This window comes from Impatiens glandulifera, unplaced genomic scaffold (assembly GCF_907164915.1).
Source record: "Impatiens glandulifera unplaced genomic scaffold, dImpGla2.1, whole genome shotgun sequence".
NCBI lineage: Eukaryota > Viridiplantae > Streptophyta > Magnoliopsida > Ericales > Balsaminaceae > Impatiens > Impatiens glandulifera.
Window position 1 is genome coordinate 42,882 of NW_025919833.1, and position 23,760 is coordinate 66,641.

The window sequence follows — 23,760 nt, forward strand, 5'->3', positions numbered from 1 at the left end:
AAAATTGTTTATAAATGTTCCAGTGATTATTACATATTTATTAGCTAAAACGTAGATATAAGCTTGCTTGATTTTTGGTTATTTTATAAAAAATTTATTTTTTAAAGAAAAAAGTATGTTATTTGATTAATTTGTTAAATTATTTTAAGAATAATTTTGTATTTATAATTCATAAATATATTTTGTTATTTTAATTGATAAATTGAATTATTAATTAATTAACTAAAAAGAATGTGATATTTGAATTTTAATTAAAACAAAAAAAAAAACTCAATATCAAATGAGCTCTAAAGATCATTCCAACCGACAGTATTTCTTATTTATTTCTTATTATTTTTTTAATATTTCCTTAAACCAATATGAACATTTATATTAGACTATTATTATTATATTTTTTAATTTAAAAAGGTAATATTAAACATGATCCTACATTAATAGTCCATGCTTCAATTTGAATTGATTAATTAATGATGACAATTAAAATCTCTTGCGCGATCTTCAAGTGGGTTAAAATAAATGGAGATTATTTTTAGTTATATATGATCCATTCTTCCAACCTAACACAATAACAAAATGTGGAAATTATTAGAATGTGGATATTATTAGTAACAAAATGTGGATATTATTAGTTTCCTCTTGAGATCTTGGGTTTGAGTATGTCAGATAACAAGTTATGCGTATGCGTATTCTTAAATTGTTAAGTATGTTTGCGGGTTATATGTACTTAACCAGCGGTCCCATATTTTTTAGTTACATGACTTATGTCTATTATATAGACATTACAGTGAGCTTATAAAGAAATTAATATAATAACGTGATAATATCTTACATATATATTATCTAATATTATAACATTCATCCTTAAACTCAAGAAGGAAAGAATTTGAATAACTTTGGTTGAAAACGAGATGTTGAAATGATGTATTCTTCAAGTTTCAGAAACTCGTGAGCTATATCCAATTACAAGATGACAGTGTGTTGACTAATAAACCAGTGAAGATGTAGAATCTCATGTGCATTAAATGCTGAAGTGAAACAATAACCAAATGAACTCTGAAGTTACTCGTGAATCTCGAGATTCATCCAATAACGGGATGACAGTGTGTTGTATAAAAGAAAGTCAACAAATAAGGTAGAATCCCATGGGCATATAATGTTGGGGTAATACAACATCTGAAAAAAACATATCTTAATGAAATGATGATAGTGTGTTGACTAAACAACTAGTAAATAAACATATATGATTGGATTAAGACCAATAAAAATATGGGTGTTGATTACTAAAATAAACAACAACTGAAAACAAAATTCAGAAAATATGATTGTCGAAAAAAATAAAAACATCAATATAATTATTTGAAATAAAAAAATATTATTAAAAAATATAATAATTATTATTAGAGCATTATTAGAGACATCCATCAATGGATAAAATAATCATTGACAGAAATAGCGGAAGACTATATTTTGTAGCTCAAAAACAAAACTTTGACTCTGATACGAATGTTATAATATATAAATAAAATTGTATTAGAATGATATTTAATTAAATATGTTATATCTATTATTTATATATATAGCATTGAGTTTATAAGAAAACTAGTATAATAATTATATTGTTACAATTTATAATAGACATTTTCTAACCAAAACTTCTGATAATATATAATATATATATATATATATATATTATCTTATATTTTAACGTGATATATTTTTTTTTCGATTTGACCCGTAATTAACCGAGAACAGGTGCGACTCAATCCTAACATTAAAAACACAATTATGTATAACATATTAATATATTTTTTTATTATATTTTATAAAAGGAAATATTTTTTAGGAGTTTATTTTATTTTCTTTAGAGAGTATGGTATCAGTGCATTTGCGGGGATTTGAAATCGAACAAAATGTGAATAATAGTAAAAAAAGTCCTCAAAGTAGAATATGGTGGATTAGTAAACGCATTTCCCGCACCAATCTAACTCATTGTCGTTCATAGTTGTAAGAGTTTATGAAAGTGAGAATTTTAGAACTTTTATTTAGTTTTTAAGAAATTATTCATGTATCACATTACTATTATTTTAACTAGCATTATCTCATGCATTTGCAAGAGTAATAATATAAAAAATATTACGGTAAAAATGTGATAGCATTTTTAATTTTATTTTTAACCGTTTTAAGTTTTCGGACGGGTCAACCCACAATCCGACCTAAGTATTCATTACTCTCACATATATATCCAAATTAACCACACCTCTCGACTCGGCAATCCGAGCACTTTGAAAATTAATCATAATTATATATATATATATATATATATATATATATATATATATATTAGTTAAAAAGTTGAACTTATATTGTTAAAACGTCTCGCGTTCATCAAATTTGGTGATGAATTTAAAATTTTATTAGCCTAATTGGTTAAAATGTTGTACTTTTTTTTTTGTTAGGTTGCAACTTCAAAACATACATATAGCATTTTTAATTTTATTTTTAACCGTTTTAAGTTTATGGCGGGTCAACCTACAATCCGACTCAAGTATTCATTTATTCTCACATATATATATATCCAAATTAACCACAACTCTCGACCCGGCAATCCGGATACTTTAAAAATTAAGCATTAGCCATCATTATATATATAGATTTATAGTAAACATTTTTTAGTGATGATTCTAACCAAAACTTTTAATAATATATATAATATATATATATATATATATTATCTTATATTCTAACATGATATCTATATGATATTTTTGACCCGTAACTGACCGAGAACAGTTGCGATTCAACCCTAACATTAAAAACATAATTATATATAACATATTAATATATTTATTTATTATATTTTATAAAAGGAAATATTTCTTTAGGATTTTATTTTATTTTATTTTCTTTAGAGAGTATGGTAACAGTGCACTTGCGGGGATTTTAAATTGAACAAAATGTGAATGATAGTAAAAAAAAGTCCTCGAAGCAGAATATGGCGGGTTAGTAAACGCATTTCCCGCACCGATCTATCTCATTGTCGTTCATAGTTGTAAGAGTTTATGAAAGTGAGATTTTTAGAACTTTTATTTAGTTTTTAAGAAACTATTCATATATCACATTACTATTATTTTAATTATCAAATCACTCATTTATCAACTAAAATACTAAAATAATTTTATTTTGTTTTTATTAAATTTTAATTACCTATATTAGTATTTAAATAAATTAAAAAAACTCAAATAATTTACTCTTAATCTAACAGAAAATTTAAACAAAATTCAAGAAGTTCCAAATGAAAATCCAACTTAGTTCCCAGATTGTAAACAAACTTATGCTAAAAGTTTTTTTAAAATTAAGTCAATATTTTATACTTTTTCCTTCTTAAAAGTCAAACTAAATGTGATTTAAAACCAAACTCTATTTTCAAATGATTAAATTGTTTTCACACTTCTTTATTTATATGAAGGGGGCAATTTATGGTTACACTAACAAGCAACATATTCACATGCTCTAGCTAGCACCATACCATTAGGCACATAATTCACTTCAATTATGAATGCTTTTGCCCATGATTCACTTCAATTACTTAAACAAGCAATGAAAATGTTAAAGATGTCATTTTTGTATATCTTTATAAGAGATCTAGAATGGTAATTAAATCAATTATTGTTGCCTAATAATATGTTGTCTTTTCTAAGGAGTTGTAGGATGAATACATTCGATATCACTTCGATCCAATGTCGGACTCAAAGTTTGGTGTGCTTTTGGAAGCAGGGACGGATCTATGTAGGGATTTGAGTGAAGCCCGTCCCGTAAAAAAAAACAACAAAAATTAACAGTTAAAATATGACATTATCTCTAATTTTTATTTATTTAATTATTAAAAAAATGGTAAAATTTACATTTATTTACTCGTTTTATCCCAAATTTTCTCGTTATTTATTTAAGGTCAACCTAAATTTTTTTAAGCCTACCTACCACCGAATCTTGGTTCCGTCCCAACTTGGAAGAAGTCGGTCATAGATTTAAGGTGCCCGCAGAAAAAAAAATTATTCTTACTTTTTATTTTGTTATTTATAGTTTAAGTTAGATTGATAAATATAATATTTTTTTATTTTAATTAACAAAAATGATTCTGTCTATTTAGTTAAGTGTTATGTTAATAAATGTTGTAGCTTAGAGCTCAAACTTTATTAGTGCACTTTTTATTTTATTTTTCCTTAAAAGATAGCTTAACTAGCCTTATCATATGGCGGACGATATGATACAATAATGTTAATTATTATCCCATGTTAAAACTCTTCCCACATGCACTCAAAATAAGAAGAAAAAATGTACTATAATATTTTTTTAATTTTATTAAAATTAATATAAAATTATTATATTTATTCCATTAATATAAAATATAAGTAATAAATATGAAAAAATTGTTTATTTTTGTTTATGAGACCTCAATCCTCACTGTTGATAATGGTAACATGCCCTACCATTATTTACTCACTTCCATATAAGATATTTTTAATTCTAATTGAATCTATAACTTTTTGTTAAGTTTTTTTTTTTACAATTAAACTATACTAGTTAAAAAAATAAGTATGACAATAAACTTTTACCCCTAGCTGATCACTTTTGAAAGTTAGGAACCTTTAATTTGTTTTCTCACCCAAACTTATTTAAATTTAAACAAAGAAAAAAATAGAGAAATGTCCATCTCAAAGCAATTGAAAAATATATACTTATTTTCTTTATTTTTTTATTATAATTTTTACAATTTTTGGGCTATCCTAAATTGTTTTTGAGTTGAGTATGAAGCACAAACTTTCAAAGATGATAAGGAAGATTTTTCAATAAAATATTAAGTTTATACATTAAAATTTAAATAAATATTTCAAACACTATCAGTTAATATGTCATTTAACCAAGTAAGTTAATTATGTTACTTCTACAAACTTATAGTAGTATATAAAATATATATAAAAAATATTATTTTGTGGGTATGAGGGCACCTCAATCTTTAGGCCTGACTGATCACACGCCTTTTGTAAGGAATTATTTATTCCATTTTTATTTTTATTTATTATAATAACAACTTTAAATCAATTGATTCTAAATGATTTTTCACTAACTTTTTTATAAATAAAATTACAAATAAATCAATAAAGTTGGATTAATACTAACAGATAAACATATTATAAGTTAGAAACAATAAAATGTCTTAATTACAATATTGGTAAATTGTACACAGCTAAATTGTTACGAATAAATGAGAACGACCCATATTCAAAATAAATAATTGAGATGCCTAAATAAATAATTGACACTAACAATGCCTTGCTTAATATTATACATTTCTATCTAATTTCTTGTCTCTATCAAATTTGCTTTATAACTTTATTAAAGTAAGACAGCTAAAATCTCAAATTCAATTAATTTTCCAATTCTATTACAAGATATTTTGAACTAATAATAATTTGAAAACTACTAATTTTTCAAAAAAGTAAATCTGAATAATATGAATACAATCAGATCTGCAAACAGCAGCCAGACTGAACATGACCCTTGTAAAATCCAGAAGCTTCAATCTTTGTCCACGTCAGACTCTTAATGTCCATTTGATAAGCATTATGTGGGCCATCCTCTTCCGCCGAACCAATCACAAATAATTTCCCCTGCCACGCTGTCACATAAGCAACCCTTGCCACGTCATCTGGCACCCTATCACGCACTACCCAGCTGGAACCCACTTGACACGTCACCTCTCCGTTCTTACACATGTAAACCATGTCATTGTCATCCCCACCGTCCACCACGCAATTACTAGGACAGCTGGCAGATTCTAAGAAATCCTTACGAACAGAATCCCATTTCTGATTTGCCACGTCCAATGATTCTGAGTCTGACTCGAACTCACCTTGTTTGTCTGTAATATAACCACCGATGACCTGGAATTTGCCACGTAGGAATATGCCCTTACCTTCGTCTCGCTCCCTCGCCATGTCAGGTAACTTTTCCCACTTATCATTCGCCACGTCATACGCAAGGGCAGATTTCAATGCGTTCTTTTCCTCGTCGTGTCCGCCTGCCACGTAGATCATCCGCTCCGAATCAGACGCGGCGGCAAAGAACAGTCTCTGCTGACCTGGCATGCCAGCTCCGCACCGCCATTCGCCGGAGACAAAATTATAAATAAAAACCGAATTACAAACTTGCCATGTTTCCGGGTCACACCCACCCAATACTACAAGATCCGACCCGACTCCAATAACATGACAGAACAAGGGTAAACCCGCCGGAAACCACGGCAAAGGAGGAAGATCCGACCAGTTACCACCGGATTCTGGATCACAAAGAGTTAAGCGGTAAATAGGGGCCGAGCCCCATAGCTTGGTGGATCCCGGATTCAAACTTGGGTCGACCCATGCCTGCACTAGAACTAAAAGACACTGTGACAAGCCGGCAACTTTCCTGCTCCGGCGAAACTCCGGCAGCTCGATTTCAGCCTTCCAAGCTTTGCAAACTGTTGAAGAAACAGCAAATCCGTCGGCCGGAATTCGCATTAGGCACTCGACGGCCAGTTCATTGGGTAGACCGGGAATAAGCTCCTTGATTATTGTCCTCATGTAGAGAGTAGAGAGAGAAACAATGGATTTGAGGTAGTTTATGATGTCTCTTTAATGTTCTAGAGAGATCTATTTATAGGAAGAAGATAGAACAGTAAAAAGGTAAAAAGAAGGAAACCAAGGGAATATATAGCTGCTGAATGTCTATTTTATAAAAATAACTTTTAAAAAGTGAGTCAAAATTACTTATCAAGAATCAAAATTATATTTATATATTCTAACTTAAAAAAAAAGTGTAAATTTTATTTAAAATAATCAAAATGTTAAGTCAAATTTTTTTCCACACATAATATCCAACTTTTTTTTTAAAAAATTGACATTACTTAAATTATTTTTCCATTTAAATCAAACATTAAATCTTTCTTTATCAATTTTTTTTTCTTTTTATTCCATAATTATCCATTTTCTTCTAACTTTTCTCTTTATCTTTATCTCCATCTCTAATCTCCATCTCTAATATGCATAGGGATTGTATAAACAGATCACTTTCTAAAATAAAACTAATTAATGAAACTGAGACCTTATCCTTGTAGGCAATTCATTCAACCTCTATCCCTCTACACACCATATTATCATATCTCATTTTATTCCTACTTTTAATTCAAATGGAAAGAGAGATAAACATAAATCTCTTTATATTATAAACCAAAAATAAATTATATTAAATTGAGTCTTTATAACTAACTAAACAGATTAATTTTAAAACAACCCAAAAAAATTATAAAATTAAGAATTAAATTACAACAAGTTCAACTAAAATGACATTACATGATTTAAAATTAATAGATTATATTAAATTGACAGTAGATTTTTATCACATAATTCATTTTGAATCATGTAATGTCATTTTAGTTGAACTTGTTATAGTTCAATTCTTAATTTTACAGTTTTTTTAAAGTTATAAAGTCTCAATTTAATATAATCTATTTTTGAATTATAATATAAAGAGATTGTGTTTATCCTCACTCCATTTGAATTAAAAATATGGATAGAAGTTGAATGAACTACTTTTAGGTTTTAGGAAGGGACTTGTCTACACAATCTCTATGTATATTAGAGAAGAGATGAAGAGGAAAAAAGTTAAGAAGAAAAATGGATAGTTGTGGGATAAAGAGTGAGAAAGAATGGATAAGGACAATTTTTAATGTTTTGTTTGAATGAAAAAAATAATTAAAGTAATGACAATATAAAAATAAATAGAAAATATATGGATAATATATGTGGCAAAAAATTTGACGGTGTTTAATATTTCTGTTATTTCAAATAAATTTGATACTTTTATAAAAGTTAATAAATATAAATAGAGTTTTAATACTTAATAAGTAAATTTGACACATTCTTATAACTTGGTGTGTAAAATTCGTATTTTCCCCAATAATTATTATTATAGTTTTGGATTAATTACATCCAACAACGGGTTGATCGTAAAAATTATATATGCACAAGTTTCAATCATAGTAATTAAACTGTTGAGGTGTTCTTTGCCATTGCGGGCGGGTTTTTTAAATTCCGGGTAAACGGGTCAGGGTTTTCTTTTAGAAAACGGGTTAGAGTATAAATACTTTTTTTGGGTATTTTTCTCATAACAGAGCAAATAGAGAGAGAGTGAATTACAGATCTAGGGTTTTCTGGTTTCCTTCTTCTTCTTGTTCTTTGGCTGATCTAGAGTGAGAGATTGGGGAAGTTTTTGATTGTGGAGTAGTCCAATCATTCCTAGTGTAATCACTTCTTTCATTTGAGAGCAGGGCATGTAAGTTTCTACTATTGACATTTGTTTGATTTAGTGAAACTTATCCCTCCCGTGGACGTAGGTCGATTTTGACCAAACCACGTATATTGTGTTGTCGTTTATTGCTTTGTGCTATTTCAGTTCTTGGTAATCTGTTTATCATCATAGACGATTTGGAATCTGATTTGCTACAGGTTTTGATTTCTAAGAAGATACATAGTTTTGCTGTTGCAAAACCCAACAGTGGTATTAGAGCTGTATTGATTGGTTATCTGTTTTAACATTGGAGCAGAGTGCTCTGCTGGTTATTTGGCGAAATTCATAGAAAAGATCAACTGGTTTCTTTGCTGGTGTTTTTGTCAATTGTTAAGGCAGTAATAATGGGGAAATCTAGACCTGATATGGTGAGTCTGAATGGTACAAACTACAAGCAATGAAAACTGGTGATTAGTGATCTGTTAGTTTCAGATGATTTGAATGAAGCAATTGAAAATGAGAGTGTTAGACCTGAGACTACAAAAGAGGCTGATTGGAAAAAGACAGATAGAAAGGCTTGCATCTTTATTCGTTCCTGGGTTGGTGTAAATGTTGTGCACCATGTTGAGAATGAGACTACGGTGTATGGTGTGTGGAGCAAACTTGAAGCTCTCTATACTGGGAGGTCAGCAGGGAATAAAGCAGCACTGGTACGAAGACTAGTGAATCTGAAGTACATTGATAATAAATCAATTGCTAAGCATTTGAATGAATTTCAAAATATTTTGAATCAGCTGAGTAGTATGAAGATAAACTTTGATGATGAGGTACAATCACTTTTAGTCCTTGGATCTTTGCCTGCAAGTTGGGAGAAACTTATTATCACTCTCAGCAACTCAGCACCAAATGGTAAATTCAACATGGCATTTGTCACCAGTTCCTTACTTGATTAGGAGAATCGAAAGGGGGATAAACCCTCTAAGTTTGATATGTTGGTGGTTGATAGAGGAAGATCAAAGGATAATATAAGTGGTTCGAGCAGGGGAAAGTCTAGAAGCAAGTCTAGAGCTCCAAAGAAGGATGGTGCTTGCCATTACTGTGGCAAATTGGGTCACTGGAAAAACGAGTGCTGGAAATTTAAAAATGATCAAGCGTAGGGTACAGTGAAGCCTAGAGAAAAGAAAGAACAGAGTGCAGATACATCTGCTTATGCTTCAGATGGTGAACTGACATTTGCTTCTAACTGTCAAGACTTCTGTCTTAGCACATCTTCAAATGAAACAGCATAGATTGTTGACACAGGTGCCTCATTCCATATTACTCCACACAAAGGTTACTTCCAGTCCTACAAAGCTGGTGATTATGGTGAGCTTCGCATGGGTAACAGTGGTGTGTCCAAGATAGTTGGTTTTGGTGATGTTAGAATCGAGACAAACATGGGCTGCTTCATGACATTGAGAGATGTAAGACATGTTCCTGATTTGAGAATGAATTTGATTTCAGCAGGTAAGCTCGATGATGGAGGCTACCATAATGTTTTTAGTGGTGGAGCATGGAAGCTAAGCAAGGGTTCATTGGTTGTTGCACGAGGTAAGAAATGTTGTTTCTTATACAAGACAAATTTGAAAATTGTCTATGATGCAACATATTTTGTTGTGATGGAGTCATCCTCTGAGTTGTGGCACAAGAGACTCGGTCACATTAGTGAAAAGGGGCTAAATGTTTTGATCAAGAGGAATGAGCTGCTGAATCTCAAGGATGCTCACCTTGAAAATTGTGAGCATTGCTTGAAGGGTAAGCAGAACATAGTCTCCTTCAGTAAGTCAAAAGTGGAACTGAAAAAGAATGTCCTTGAATTGGTCCATACAGATGTTTGTGGTCCTATGAAGATTAAATACATAGGTGGTGCTTCCTATTTTGTAACATTCATAGACGATGCATCTAGGAAGGTTTGGGCTTATGCTATAAAGTCCAAGGATGAGGTTGCAGCAAAGTTTGAGGTCTTTCACAAACTAGTTGAAAGAGAGACAGGAAGAAAACTAATGAGGGTGCGGTCAGATAACGGGGGAGAGTACATAGGCTTATTTGATGATTATTGCAAAGAGCAGGGTATTCGACATGAACAGACTGTGCCTAAGACTCCGCAACAAAATGGTGTGGCAGAGAGGATGAACAGAATAATGTTAGAACGGATGAGGAGTATGCTCTCCCATTCCAGGTTGGCTAAGAATTTTTGGGCTGAAGCCATGAGCACTGTAGTGTATGTGATCAACTGTTCTCCCTCCAAGCCATTGAATAATAAGTGTGCAGAAAGCGTCTGGTCAGGTAAAGATGTTAATTATGACTATTTACGTGTTTTTGGTTGCAGAGCTTTTGTGCATGTTCCAAAGATGAGAGGTCTAAGCTAGATGCAAAAACCAAACAATGCATATTTTTGGGGTATGGTGATGAAAAGTGGGGATACAGGTGTTATGACCCAGTTGATAAAAAGGTTTTGAGAAGCCGAGATGTGGTATTTCTTGAAGATTGGACTATTGAGAATTTTGAAGATGGTGAAAAGCTTGATGCATACATACGTGACCTTTCTAGTCTTGAGTTGTCTAATGATGTTGAGGAGACAAGGCCACATGTAGCTTCAGACTCAGATAGTGATGATGATGTTCCTCAGGGTCAAGATATAGACCATGGAAATGATACCAATACTGAAACTGATCTTGGTGATAATGTTGAGGTTGATTTTGATGTTCAACAAGAAGATGGAAATCAATAGAATCAACAAACAGAGGTACTTAGGAGGTCTACTAAGGAGAAAAGATCAAGTTCTAAGTACCCTGCTACAGAGTATGTCCTTCTAACTGATTGTGGGGAGCCTATATGTTACAAGGAGGCTCTTGAGGATGCTCATAAAGAAGAATGGATAGCTTCCATGGATGAAGAGATGAAGTCATTGCTGAAAAATGGCACATATGAACTGGTTCAAAACCAAAGAACATAAAAGTATTACAAAATAAATGGGTGTACAAGATCAAGCAAGAAGGTGATGATAGCAAGACAAGATACAAGGCTAGGCTGGTAGTCAAAGGTTTTGGCCAGAGGCATGGAATCGATTATGATGAAATTTTCTCACCGGTAGTGAAGATGACTTCTATCCGGGTGGTGTTAAGTCTAGCTGCTTATATGGATCTTGAGGTTGAACAGCTTGATGTCAAGACTGCATTTCTTCATGGTGATTTGGATGAAGATGTTTATATGGAGCAACATGAATGTTACAATAAGAAAGGTGAGGAAAACAAGGTGTGCAAACTTGTCAAAAGTCTGTACGGTTTGAAGCAAGAACCAAGACAATGGTATCTTAAGTTTGAGTCGTTCATGACCATCCATGGGTACATGAAGACGTCTACAGATCATTGTGTCTTTGTGCAAAAGTTTGTTTCTAATGATTTTATTATACTTCTCCTATATGTTGATGACATGTTGATTGTTGGGAGAGACAAGCTCAAGATTGCCAAGTTGAAAAAGGATTTGGCTAAGTCTTTTGAGATGAAAGACTTGGGTCCAGCAAGACAAATTCTTGGAATGCAGGTCATTCGTGATCGGGTGAAGAAAAGACTATGGTTGTCTCAAGAGAGAGATATTGAGAAGATTCTAAAACGACTCTGTATGGACAAGGCAAAGTCAGTTGCTTGTCCATTGGCAACACACTTGAAAATAAATAAGACAATGTCTCCCAAGGATGAAGAGGAAAGACAAGAAATGTGCAGTGTTCCATATGCTTCAGCAATAAGTAGTCTGATGTATGCAATGGTCTATACAAGACCGGATATAGCTCATGCGGTTAGAGTACTTAGTCGTTTTCTTTCAAATCCTGGTAAGACACACTGGGAAGCGGTTAAGTGGCTAATGAGATATCTTCGAGGGACCTCCAAATACGCTTTGTGTTATGGTACTGGAAAGCCACGTGTTGAAGGGTTTTTTGATTCAGATATGAGTGGTGATATTGACACAATGAGATCAACTTCAGGGTATTTGTTTACTTTTGGAGGAGGAGTTGTATCATAGTAGTCTCGTCTACAGAAATGTGTTGCTTTGTCTAATACAGAAGCTGAATATATTCTCATTACTGAATGTTGTAAAGAAATGAGATGGATGAAAGAATTGTTGAAAGAAATAGGCATTGCACAAGACAATTTTATGGTATTTAGTGACTCCAAGAATTCAAGTTTCCATTCACGTTCTAAACATATCCAAAGAAGGTACCATTGGATCCGTGAAGTGCTCGAGAAGAAGGAGTTATACTTGGAGAAAGTGCATACAGATGAGAACGGGTCAGATATGATGACAAAGGGCTTGCCAAGAGGTAAGCATGAGATATGTTGTGCCAAAGCCTGAATGGTTCTGGCAGGAGCGTCACGATGATGAATGTTTATAGCAACATTCTCCCATGGCTCGGAAGGGGGAGAATTGTTGAGGTGTTCCTTGCCATTGCGGGCGGGTTTTTTAAATTCCGGGTAAACGGGTCAGGGTTTTCTTTTAGAAAACAAGAAAACGGGTTAGAGTATGAATACTTTTTTGGGGGTATTTTTCTCATAACAGAGCAAATAGAGAGAGAGTGGAATACAGATCTAGGGTTTTCTGGTTTCCTTCTTCTTCTTGTTATTTGGCTGATCCAGAGTGAGAGATTGGGGGAGCTTTTGATTGTGGAGTAGTCCAATCATTCCTAGTGTAATCACTTCTTTCATTTGAGAGCAGGGCATGTAAGTTTCTATTATTGACATTTGTTTGATTTAGTGAAACTTATCCCTCCCGTGGACGTAAGTCGATTTAGACCGAACCACGTATATTGTGTTGTCGTTTATTTCTTTGTGCTATTTCAGTTCTTGGTAATCTGTTTATCGTCATAGACGATTTGGAATCTGATTTGCTACAGGTTTTGATTTCTAAGAAGATCCATAGTTTTGCTGTTGCAAAACCTAACATAAACAACCTTGTTTATAAAGCTAATATGGTTTGTCGATCATTTTCATCAATTATCGATGCTCCACTTTCGTACCCATGGGTACTTTACATCGAATCTGTGTCATCTTCATGTAAAATAATGGAGGTTTTGCTTGTTTGGATTGTCTTCTTCCTTTATGATAATCAGAACAAGAAATTATAATTAAAAATAGATGTTTCATTTGTTTAAACCTTAGGACAAAGTATATATAATATATCTTAAAAATTATTATACAATTAATATATTCCTATTAACTTAAAACGTTTGAAGTGAAAATTATAATTTTTCATCCAAGTTTGTGGTTTGATCAATTTTTAAGTTTATTGTTTTTAAATGATTGAGATATATAAAAATTTGATAAATAATAATATATATTTTTTAGTTGGATTTAAGCCCGTTATAATCCCTACATAAATTCGATAATCTTCGTTATTTTTGTAAATCTTAAAGTATTAATAGATTAAGCTTAACTCTTATTTCTTCCTCAATATTCGGTATTCTGTCTAATTATATCATCTTGGGGAATATATTCTCCCCTTAATTAGCTTGTACATATATAATGGATGGAGTTTTGTGAATGAAATGTATCATCAAAGTGGAGATCAATCACAATAAATATATATATATATATATGAGCAAAAGATCTATAATTTGGCTTAGGATTAATTAAATCGAACAATAATTTATGGTTTCTTTAAGTTTCAAGAGATACAATTTATATATATATATATATATATATATATATATATATTTTTATATAACGATGCTTAATTTTCAAAGTATCCGGATTGTTAGGTCGAGAGTTGTGGTTAATTTTGATATATATGTGAGAGTAAATGAATACTTTAGTCGGATTGTAGGTTGACCGCCCATAAACTTAAAACGGTTATGTATGTTTCGAACTTGCAACCTAACAAAAACAAGTACAACCCTTTAATCAAGTGTGATTGGTATGTGATTTGCCAAAAAATAATAGGCTAGTAACAATTGAAAGTGGTTAAAAATATAAACTAAATATTTGATTGACTCAAGTCTGAGGTCACGATGATAAATATTAAAAAAATATGAATCGTATATTTGATATACCAAAGTAAAAGTGTAAGGTCACGAGATGAGAGGTTCATTAGAAAAAAAATATATGAAAAGATGAGTTGTTTAATCGAAGTGAATAAAATGTAAAATTAGAGTATTTTATTTTTTATTTTAATATATTATTCGTGATTTATTAAAAAATTTAAATATTGAATAAATATTATTAAAAGTTTGCATCGTACATAAATTTTCAAAGAATAAAGGGACGATGTGGTCTTGAAAAATAAATCATGTCTAATGATGTTTTAAAAAAAATATTGTTGTTTCGGTTTCATAGTGATTACGATATTTTTATTTAAAAAAAATATTGTTTTTGTGTCTTGTATAGGTGTCACTTCACATAAATGTCTATTATTGAAATATTTGAATATTGAATGAATTATTGGGTAGTTATAGAAATAAATGAGCATGAGGAACTTTGGAAATTAGTGAAAACTCTAAATATTTTCTTGGATCAACATTGCTATCTAGTCACACTTTCTTATAGGACCCCCAAGGAAATTAAAGTAAGATTACACCCATCAATATATATTCCCTCAAATCATTCATTAATTATAAAAAAAATAGACTCAAACTTTTGTAAGTTATTGGTCTCTTTTGATCTAGAAATTCTCCATGTTCTTTTGATATTGAATAATATAGTTTTCATCTAGTAAGATTTAAAAAAAAAAAACTCAATAAACCTCCCCCACATATATTGAATGATGGTCCACATTTTGTCTAATTAATAATTTATGTATAAAGGTTTTTCATCATGTTTTTTACAACTTCATAAAAAGATATAAATATATATAGTGAGAGTTTCATTTTGTTTTATATGTTAGTCATATACTCATAGCAACCATATGGTGATTGAGATATTGAAATTATTTTTTTTTCAAATATTTAACTTTAAAAATGTTTAGATTAAAAGGGTTGATAGTTTAAGTGTGAATTTTAAAGTTAGGTACTACTTAGAGGGCATATTTATTAGTTTATCAATTATTTAATAAAATTATTCCAATGTTAATGTTTATTTGTTATTATTTCAACACTTTTATAAAACAAATGAGATATTATTTAATTTATTAATTAAAATATTAAAATATTATTAACTAATAATATATATATATATATATTATATATATATTAATATCTTATAAGTATATTTTTTTTAAAAGAACATATTCATAAAATTCTACCGTTCAACATTTTTTAAATAAATTAAATTTTATTTAATTAATTTTAAACCGACCTTGATAATATAAAACACACCAACCATTAATATATTTTTTATTATTATTTATAATTGAAACCAAATTAAAATTTATAAAAAATTATCAATAATTTATGAATTTATAGTCAATTACCTATCTTCTCCCTCCATATTTAGATAGATTATTATTTTTTTATAAACTTTTTAAAGGATTTTGTTCAATTTTTATAAATATTCTTTTTTCCTCGTATTAATATCATTTTAATTGTCAAATCAATAATTTTATCTATTAAAATGTATTATAATAATTTAATAATTAAAAATCAAATAAATTATTTATTAATAAGAATTGTTTCAGAAAAACTAAACTTATCATGTGATCCTTGAAAACAAAAACAAAAAATAAATTGCCAAAAATGTTAAAATTTATTTTTTTTATAAATAAACTTAACCACACAAATTTGAAGATAATTAATTTTTCTAAGGTGCCATCCTGTAACCTTCTAGAAGCCAAGTACATACAAATCTACTATATAAAAGTTGTACCATGATCATGACTATTCGATATACATTTTTTCTCATAATTATTTTATTTGAAAAAACAAAATTCTTATATTAAAGTATTTGATAACCAAAAATAACGAGGAATTATTTTAAATTTTATTAATATTTATATATCTAAGATAACATAAAAGTATTTTGAGAAAAAAATTATTTCTCTGGATATTAAAACATCTTAATTATAAAAATATCGAGAGATGGTATTTTAAAATTATTTATGGTTTCATCTAATCAAAGATAAAAAAAAAGTATTTCTAAATAATTCAGTGATTATTTCATATTTATTAGCAAAATATTAATTCAAGAGTTTGTTTTGATGTTCAGTATTTTGAAATTTTTATTGAATTTAAAAATTAAAAAGTATTGTTCAATGGAAAAGGTATGTTATTTTGAGTATTTGATTTGTAAAATTATTATAAGAATTTTTTTATTTTTTTAAAATTTATAAAACTATTGTATATTTGGTTGTTCTAATAGATAAATTGAGTGATTAATGAATTAATTAAAACATTAACATGTGAATTTAATTAAAACTAAAGGAAAAACTCAATATTATCCGCTCGTATAGTTAAGATTCTATGTCCAACCGACAGTATTTATTATTATTCTCTTAAATCAATATGAATATTTATTTTATTTAAAAAAAAAGGCCTATATATATTAAAATGAATAAAAAAAATCTTTAATCATAATAAAAAAAACATGATAAGAAAATAACCAAAAAAATAAAAATATAATATTTAATAAGTTATTGAGCTCGTAAATTTTTGAGAATAACGATTAACTTCTCGTCCGACACTACAAGTTTTCTGAACGAATCTCATAAAGGATCATAATAATAGTATTATGCATTATACGCATCGGACGACTACGGTTATTGAAAGTTTGACGATTTATCTCCAACCAACAGATAGTTCACCAAAGAATAATTGGGATGATAAGCCAAATATGTAGGTCTGTCATATCAGTCGCATCAATCCAAACTTTTCAGTAACTACTAAAGACTTGGGCATCACCCAATAAATATCAATAATATTTTACAAAAAACTTCAAATACTAGTCACCTTTCGACAATGTAGAAGTAAATGAGTTATCAATTCAACATTTTCTTGACACATACGATTAGCCATAAAACAATATTTTTTCAATATGAACATTTATAATAGAGTATATTATTATTGTATATATATTTTTTTTAAATTTAAAGAGTTATTATATACATGATCCTATATATATTAATAATCATGTTTCAGTTTAAATAAGAAACAATTATAATAACTCTCAAAATTATTCGTTATTGGAAATGCTTAAAAATTTCAGTCTCTCTTATCTAAATTATCTCGTTTGAGGTGGTTTTCTCTCCATTTAACCGGTAATTGACAAGGAATTAAACCGTAGATATTTATATTCTCGTCTTGAACACTATAAATATAATTAATTATTCATATATTTATTTAATTTTAATATAATTCACAAGTTTAAAGTTATTTTTTTGTAATAATATTAATTTTAAATATATTATACTATATATTATATAAAATAAATATTTTACATAATTTTTTCTTTTTAAAAGTCAAACTAAATGTGATTTAAAAGCAAACTCTAAAAATGATTAAATTATTTTCTCACTTCTATATTTAAATGGAGTGGTTAGACTAACAAACAACATATTGACATGCTCTTTAATAACTTAGGTCCATGATTCACTTAAATAACTTAAACGAAATATTACCCATTTCTTATATCTTTGTAATAGATCTGGAAAGATAATTAAATCAATTATTGCTGTCTAATAATAATATTGTAACCCCGAAAAATCCCTAGTATGTTGCTTAGCACGTACTACACGTGGCAATACGGAGATTCGAAATAACTCAAAGTTTGATGGTTTCAACCTTAGTTTACATTTCAATTTTTTTTTTAATACAACATTATTTTTTAAAGATTTTGACAATAACTGACAACTTTCAAAATCAATTTATGTAAAAATAATTAATTTTATACCAGTTTTAATAATTTGAGAATTTATTGTAACCAAATGACAATTTGATTTAAAATTCAGTTTAAATTAATCGAATGAATTTAATTTAAAAAAATATTATTTATTTGAAAATAGAATCGTTAAATTATTTTAGAAAGATTAGTAAAATACACGTGCATGACTTGTTTTTTATTTTAAAATTACGATGCTTCATTTATTTTTTTGGAATGCCTTGAGTGCATTACTTGAGGGTTTTTTTTCATATTCTGGAAAATTCCCTAACACTAGTTTAAAGATTTCACCTTCTTATCTTTTGAAAATACCCCTAGCACTACTTTATGGTTTTTCCATGTTATTTTTTTTTTGAAAAATGGTCCTAGCACTTGTCTAGAATTTTCCATTTTTTATTACGAGCTAATGTTGCATTGATCTCTCCCTCGGTTTAGAACGAATCCTGGATAAAAACATGTTTGGAGTCTCATTTCAATTTTTAATTTTGGACCGTCTCATAAGGAGACCAATTTTCCTTATCTTCTTGTTCGAAGGTAATCAATAAAGAGAATATGTGTTTTTGCGATTATTTTGAAAAACTTTTTTTTATGATAGAGAATTTATTTTTGTCCAAGCATCATTTTTGACGTTTTAATCAAGCTTCCACTTGCGCCACATGCTTTAGAATTTTGTCTCACTTCCTTTATTAATTTTTTTTATTGGAGAGATTCTTCCTCTTTCTCGGCTTGAGAGAGCTCTTATTGTACTCGGGGTACTATTTAACAGAATCAATACACACGTGTTTCTTTGGGACAATTAAGACGCAAGTCTCAATAACATTGAGTGGTGATTTCAATGTCTCATCCATTGTGAGTATTATTATTTTTTATGTTGATTCGGTATATCTGATAGAATCGATACACATATGCTCTTGTTTTAGCAATTAGGACGAGAGTTTGGGTGAACACTATGTGGTGATTTCAATATTTTGACAATATTTCCTCACATTATTTTTTGAAAAATAAATAATTCCAACCGGGCCTCAAGACAAAAGTTGCCCACGTATCAACTTTTTCCAAAATGAAAATAAGTTGAGACTAATGATAATTTGATAGATGATATGTCCAATATAAGAGAACTCCTTAAAAGATAAAATTGAATTTGGAATATTAAAAAAACACATTAAAAGTTGTGTGATACAACTAAGAGGGTAAAAAAGTCAGTCGATCCAATAACTATAATATTCGAACTCAGTTTGTATTATATATACTCGAATTCGGCTAGTTAACCATTCGAACTAGTTTAGCTTGAACTCAAAAATTAAATTTTATTAATTTAATTTACATATTTTACTCGATTTAATAATTTTTCTGAGACGTGGATGATTAATCCAATTTAATATCGATTTGCTCAATTGATTAGAAAAGAGAATATATATATATTTATTAAACGAGTTACTCAAACTAAAAATATATAATTTGAACTCGAGCTTAATTACAAAATCGAGTTATTCGAACTTGACTCAAGTTCGGTCAAACCGAGTTCAAGTCAAATTTTGACCAAATTATTGACGAGCAGTTTAATTAACTCGCTTACACCTGGATATAATATTTAATTTAAAAATATATATATTTGAAATCTTTAAATTATATGTATTTATCTTTCAATATGTTGGATGTGATGTTTTTAACTTATTCACGACATTTTAATATAATTTTTCATACCAAAATGAATGAGAAAACGTTACAATTTTTTTAAGTAAAACTAAAAATTCTATATTTCAAAAAGCATGATAGACCTATAGTCCACTAGGACCACCACCCATTAGCCCGACAAACAGGATACTTCATTTATTATATAAACTCAATTAAACATGCCTATATTTACTCTATACATTTATAACTTCTTGTACCAATTAATTAAATTATTTTATATTCTTAAACAGAAAAATATTAAATATCATAGTTTAATCTAAATTCTTGATTACTCATCAAGCAATACTTTTTCCTTAGATATTGCATTTAAGCTTTGTTTTTGAATTTTATGTAGGCTTGTTTTTGAGTAAATCATACGCAAAACTATGTTTATCGTTCAAAATTAATCAACTTAATAAATGAAAACGAACAAATTCATAATTCAAAATAATTTATCAATGCCTTGTTTTATATTTATCCGTTTCTAACATGCCTTTTCAATTTGCTTTATAACTTTATAAAAGTTAGACAGCTAATAAAATTCAAATTAAAATTATTTTTCAATTCGATTTCAAGATATTTTAAACTGATAATGATTTGAAAACTACCAATTTTCAAAAAAGTAAATATAAATAATATGAATACAGATCAGATTAGCAAACAGCAGCCAGATTGAACATGACCCTTGTAAAATCCAGGAGCCTCAATCTTTGTCCACGTCAGACTCTTAATATCCATTTGATAAGCATTATGTGGGCCATCCTCTTCCGCCGAGCCAATCACAAATAACTTCCCCTGCCACGCTGTCACATAAGCAACCCTTGCCACGTCATCCGGCACCCTATCACGCACCACCCAGCTGGAACCCTCTAGACACGTCACCTTTCCGTTCTTACACATGTAAACCATGTCATTGTCATCCCCACCGTCCACCACGCAATTACTAGGACAGCTGGCAGATTCTAAGAAATCTTTACGAACAGAATCCCATTTCTGAGTTGCCACGTCGAATGATTCCGAGTCTGACTCGAACTCACCTTGTTTGTTTGTTATATAACCACCGATGACCTGGAATTTGCCACGTAGGAATATGCCCTTACCTTCTTCTCGCTCCCTCGCCATGTCAGGTAAAGTTTCCCACTTATCATTCGCCACGTCATACGCAAGACCAGATTTTAATGCGTTCTTTTCCTCGTCGTGTCCGCCTGCCACGTAGATCATCCGCTCCGAATCAGACGCGACAGCAAAGAACAATCTCTGCTGACCTGGCATGTCGGATCCGCACCGCCATTCGCCGGAGACCAAATTATAAATAAAAACAGAATTACAAACCTGCCATGTTTCCGGATCACATCCCCCCAGTACTACAAGATCCGACCCGACACCTATAACCTGACAGAACATGGGTAAACCCGCCGGAAACCACGGCAAAGGAGGAAGATCCGACCAGTTACCACCGGATTCTGGATCACAAAGAGTTAAGCGGTAAATAGGGGCCGAGCCCCATAGCTTGGTGGATCCCGGATTCATACTTGGGTAGACCCATGCCTGCACTAGAACTAAAAGACACCGTGATAGGCCGGCAACTTTCCTTTTCCGGCGAAACTCCGGCTTCTCGATTTCAGCTTTCCAAGCTTTGCAAACTGTTGAAGAAACAGCAAATCCGTCGGCCGGAATTCTCATCAGGCATTCGACGGCCAGTTCATTGGGTAGACCGGGAATTAGCTCCTTGATTATTGTCCTCATGTAGAGTGTAGAGAGAGAAACAATGGATTTGATGTCTTTAATGTTTTAGAATGATGTATTTATGGGAAGGAAATGAACAGAGGATTGGAAAGAATAGTAAAATGATAAAAAGAAGGAAACCATGGGAATAGCTTCTGAAATTTGCAGATACCATCCATTTTTATTTTATTATTTATATTTATTTGACTCATTTTAATTTAGAGCAATTATAGGAGAGCAAAATATTTCTAATGACGTGGAAAGTTGATTGACTTACTTATTAAGTAAGTATTTATTTTTCTCTTTTTTTTTTATTAATAATTTTCTCAATCTTATATTTACTTACATTTCCTTCCTCCCCTCTCTTAAATACGAAGTATTTAATAAAAAAAAATATTATTAAAAAATGACTCAAATAATTTATCTCTTTAATTTTTTTTATTAAAAAATGGATGACTAACTTTCTTCCACCAATCAATCCTTTTTCATTTCATAAGAAATATACACATTTATAAACAAATTAAATTTATAAAAAATAAAACATGACCAGAAAAAATTTCAGTTTCTAAGATGTAATTAAGACTTGCATCCTCGATTTCCTACTCATGAAATATTATATTCCACTTTGCATCTTTAATTATCTTAAACAATGTCATGGAATTCAAAAATAAGATTCCACAAAGATATCAAATGCACTAAATGAAGTATAAAAAGCCTTGACATTTTAAGTGTGGAGATTTGAGTTTTAAATATTCATATATTAGAAATTTACTTTAGGACCAGTACTTTAATTATAATACATCCAACAACAGTGTTGACATTAAAAGTCATATAATTAAACAGCATTAACCTTGTTTATAAAGCTAATTTCATTTGTCATTTTTATCAATTATCAATGTTCCACCTTGGTACCCATGTGCACTTTACATGGATTATTGTAATCTTTATATAAAAATATTAACTGAGGGCTTTGATTATTTGGACTCGTCAAAATGGATAGGATGCTTCCTTATAAAAGACGGAACAAGAATAAAGGGACGATGATGCAGTTATTCTATTCTAATGACGATGATGCCAAAGAATAAAGGGACGATGTGGTCTTAAGAACTAAATCATGTCTAATGATATTTTTAAAATAATATTGTTGTTTCGGTTTCACAGTGATTGCGATATTCGTATTAAAGAAATTATTATTCTTGTGTCTTGTATATGTAGGTGTCTCTTAAAAAAATGTTTATAATTGACATATTTGAATACCCAATGAATTATTGGATAGTTACATAAATAAATTGAGCAACTTTGGAATTAAGGGAATATTGTTCTCTAGTCAATATTTGCTTGGATCTCGAAGATCAATATTGTTCTCTAGTCACACTTTCATATAGGACCCACAAGGAAATTAATGAATGATTAAACCCATCAATGTATATTTTTAAGTTTTGTCCTTTTGATCTAGAAACTCCCCAAGTTGTTTTGATATTTTTTTAATTCTTATTTGTACATATATATATATTTAATAATTCAATCAATTTATTTATTAACTATAATATAAAATATTTTAAAAAAAAACTTTAAATAAAAAAATATTATAATACTTAATCATTTAAAATTCAAATAAACTCTTTTTCATCTAGTAATTAAAAAAAAAAATCAATTAGCTTCCCACATATTGAAAGATTATCCAAATTTTGTCTAGTCAAAAATATTGAATGTCATGTTAGTTTTGTTTAACTCAAAATAAAAAAATTCAATCATATTTTTTTACAAATTCATACAAAATATATAAATATATTTAAAAGAGAGAGTTTCATTTTTATTTATACGGTTAGTCAAATTGAAATATTGAATAAATATTTTTTTAATATTAAACTTTAAAAAGAATGTAAATTAAAAGGGGTTGATAATTTAAATGTAAATTTCAAAGTTAGGTACTAATTTTATCAATTATTATAAAATTATTGTGATGTTAATTTTCAAATATCATTGTCACAACTCACTATGCTCTATGCATATATTTTCATTGAAAAAATTAAAATATTTTTTTTTTAATTTAACAATAATCAATTATAAATTCAATAATTATCTTATCAATCATATTATTCAATTCAATAATTAAAATATCTTTAACTTTAATATATATATATATATATATATATATATATATATATATATATATATATATATATATATATATATCATA

General features: G+C 29.4%; 2 protein-coding genes across 2 annotated transcripts; both read right to left on the reverse strand.

Moving 5' to 3' along the window:
• Window positions 1-5,522: 5,522 nt before the first annotated feature.
• Window positions 5,523-6,639, reverse strand: LOC124918522 (F-box/kelch-repeat protein At1g80440-like). Its single transcript, XM_047458636.1, has one exon. It carries the CDS (start codon window positions 6,618-6,620, stop codon window positions 5,523-5,525), a length of 1,098 nt encoding a protein of 365 aa, XP_047314592.1. The 5' UTR covers window positions 6,621-6,639.
• Window positions 6,640-20,483: 13,844 nt separating this feature from the next.
• On the reverse strand, window positions 20,484-21,581 carry LOC124918524 (F-box/kelch-repeat protein At1g80440-like). The gene has a single exon (XM_047458637.1). The coding sequence runs from the start codon at window positions 21,579-21,581 to the stop codon at window positions 20,484-20,486; it is 1,098 nt and encodes a 365-aa protein (XP_047314593.1).
• Window positions 21,582-23,760: the final 2,179 nt, after the last annotated feature.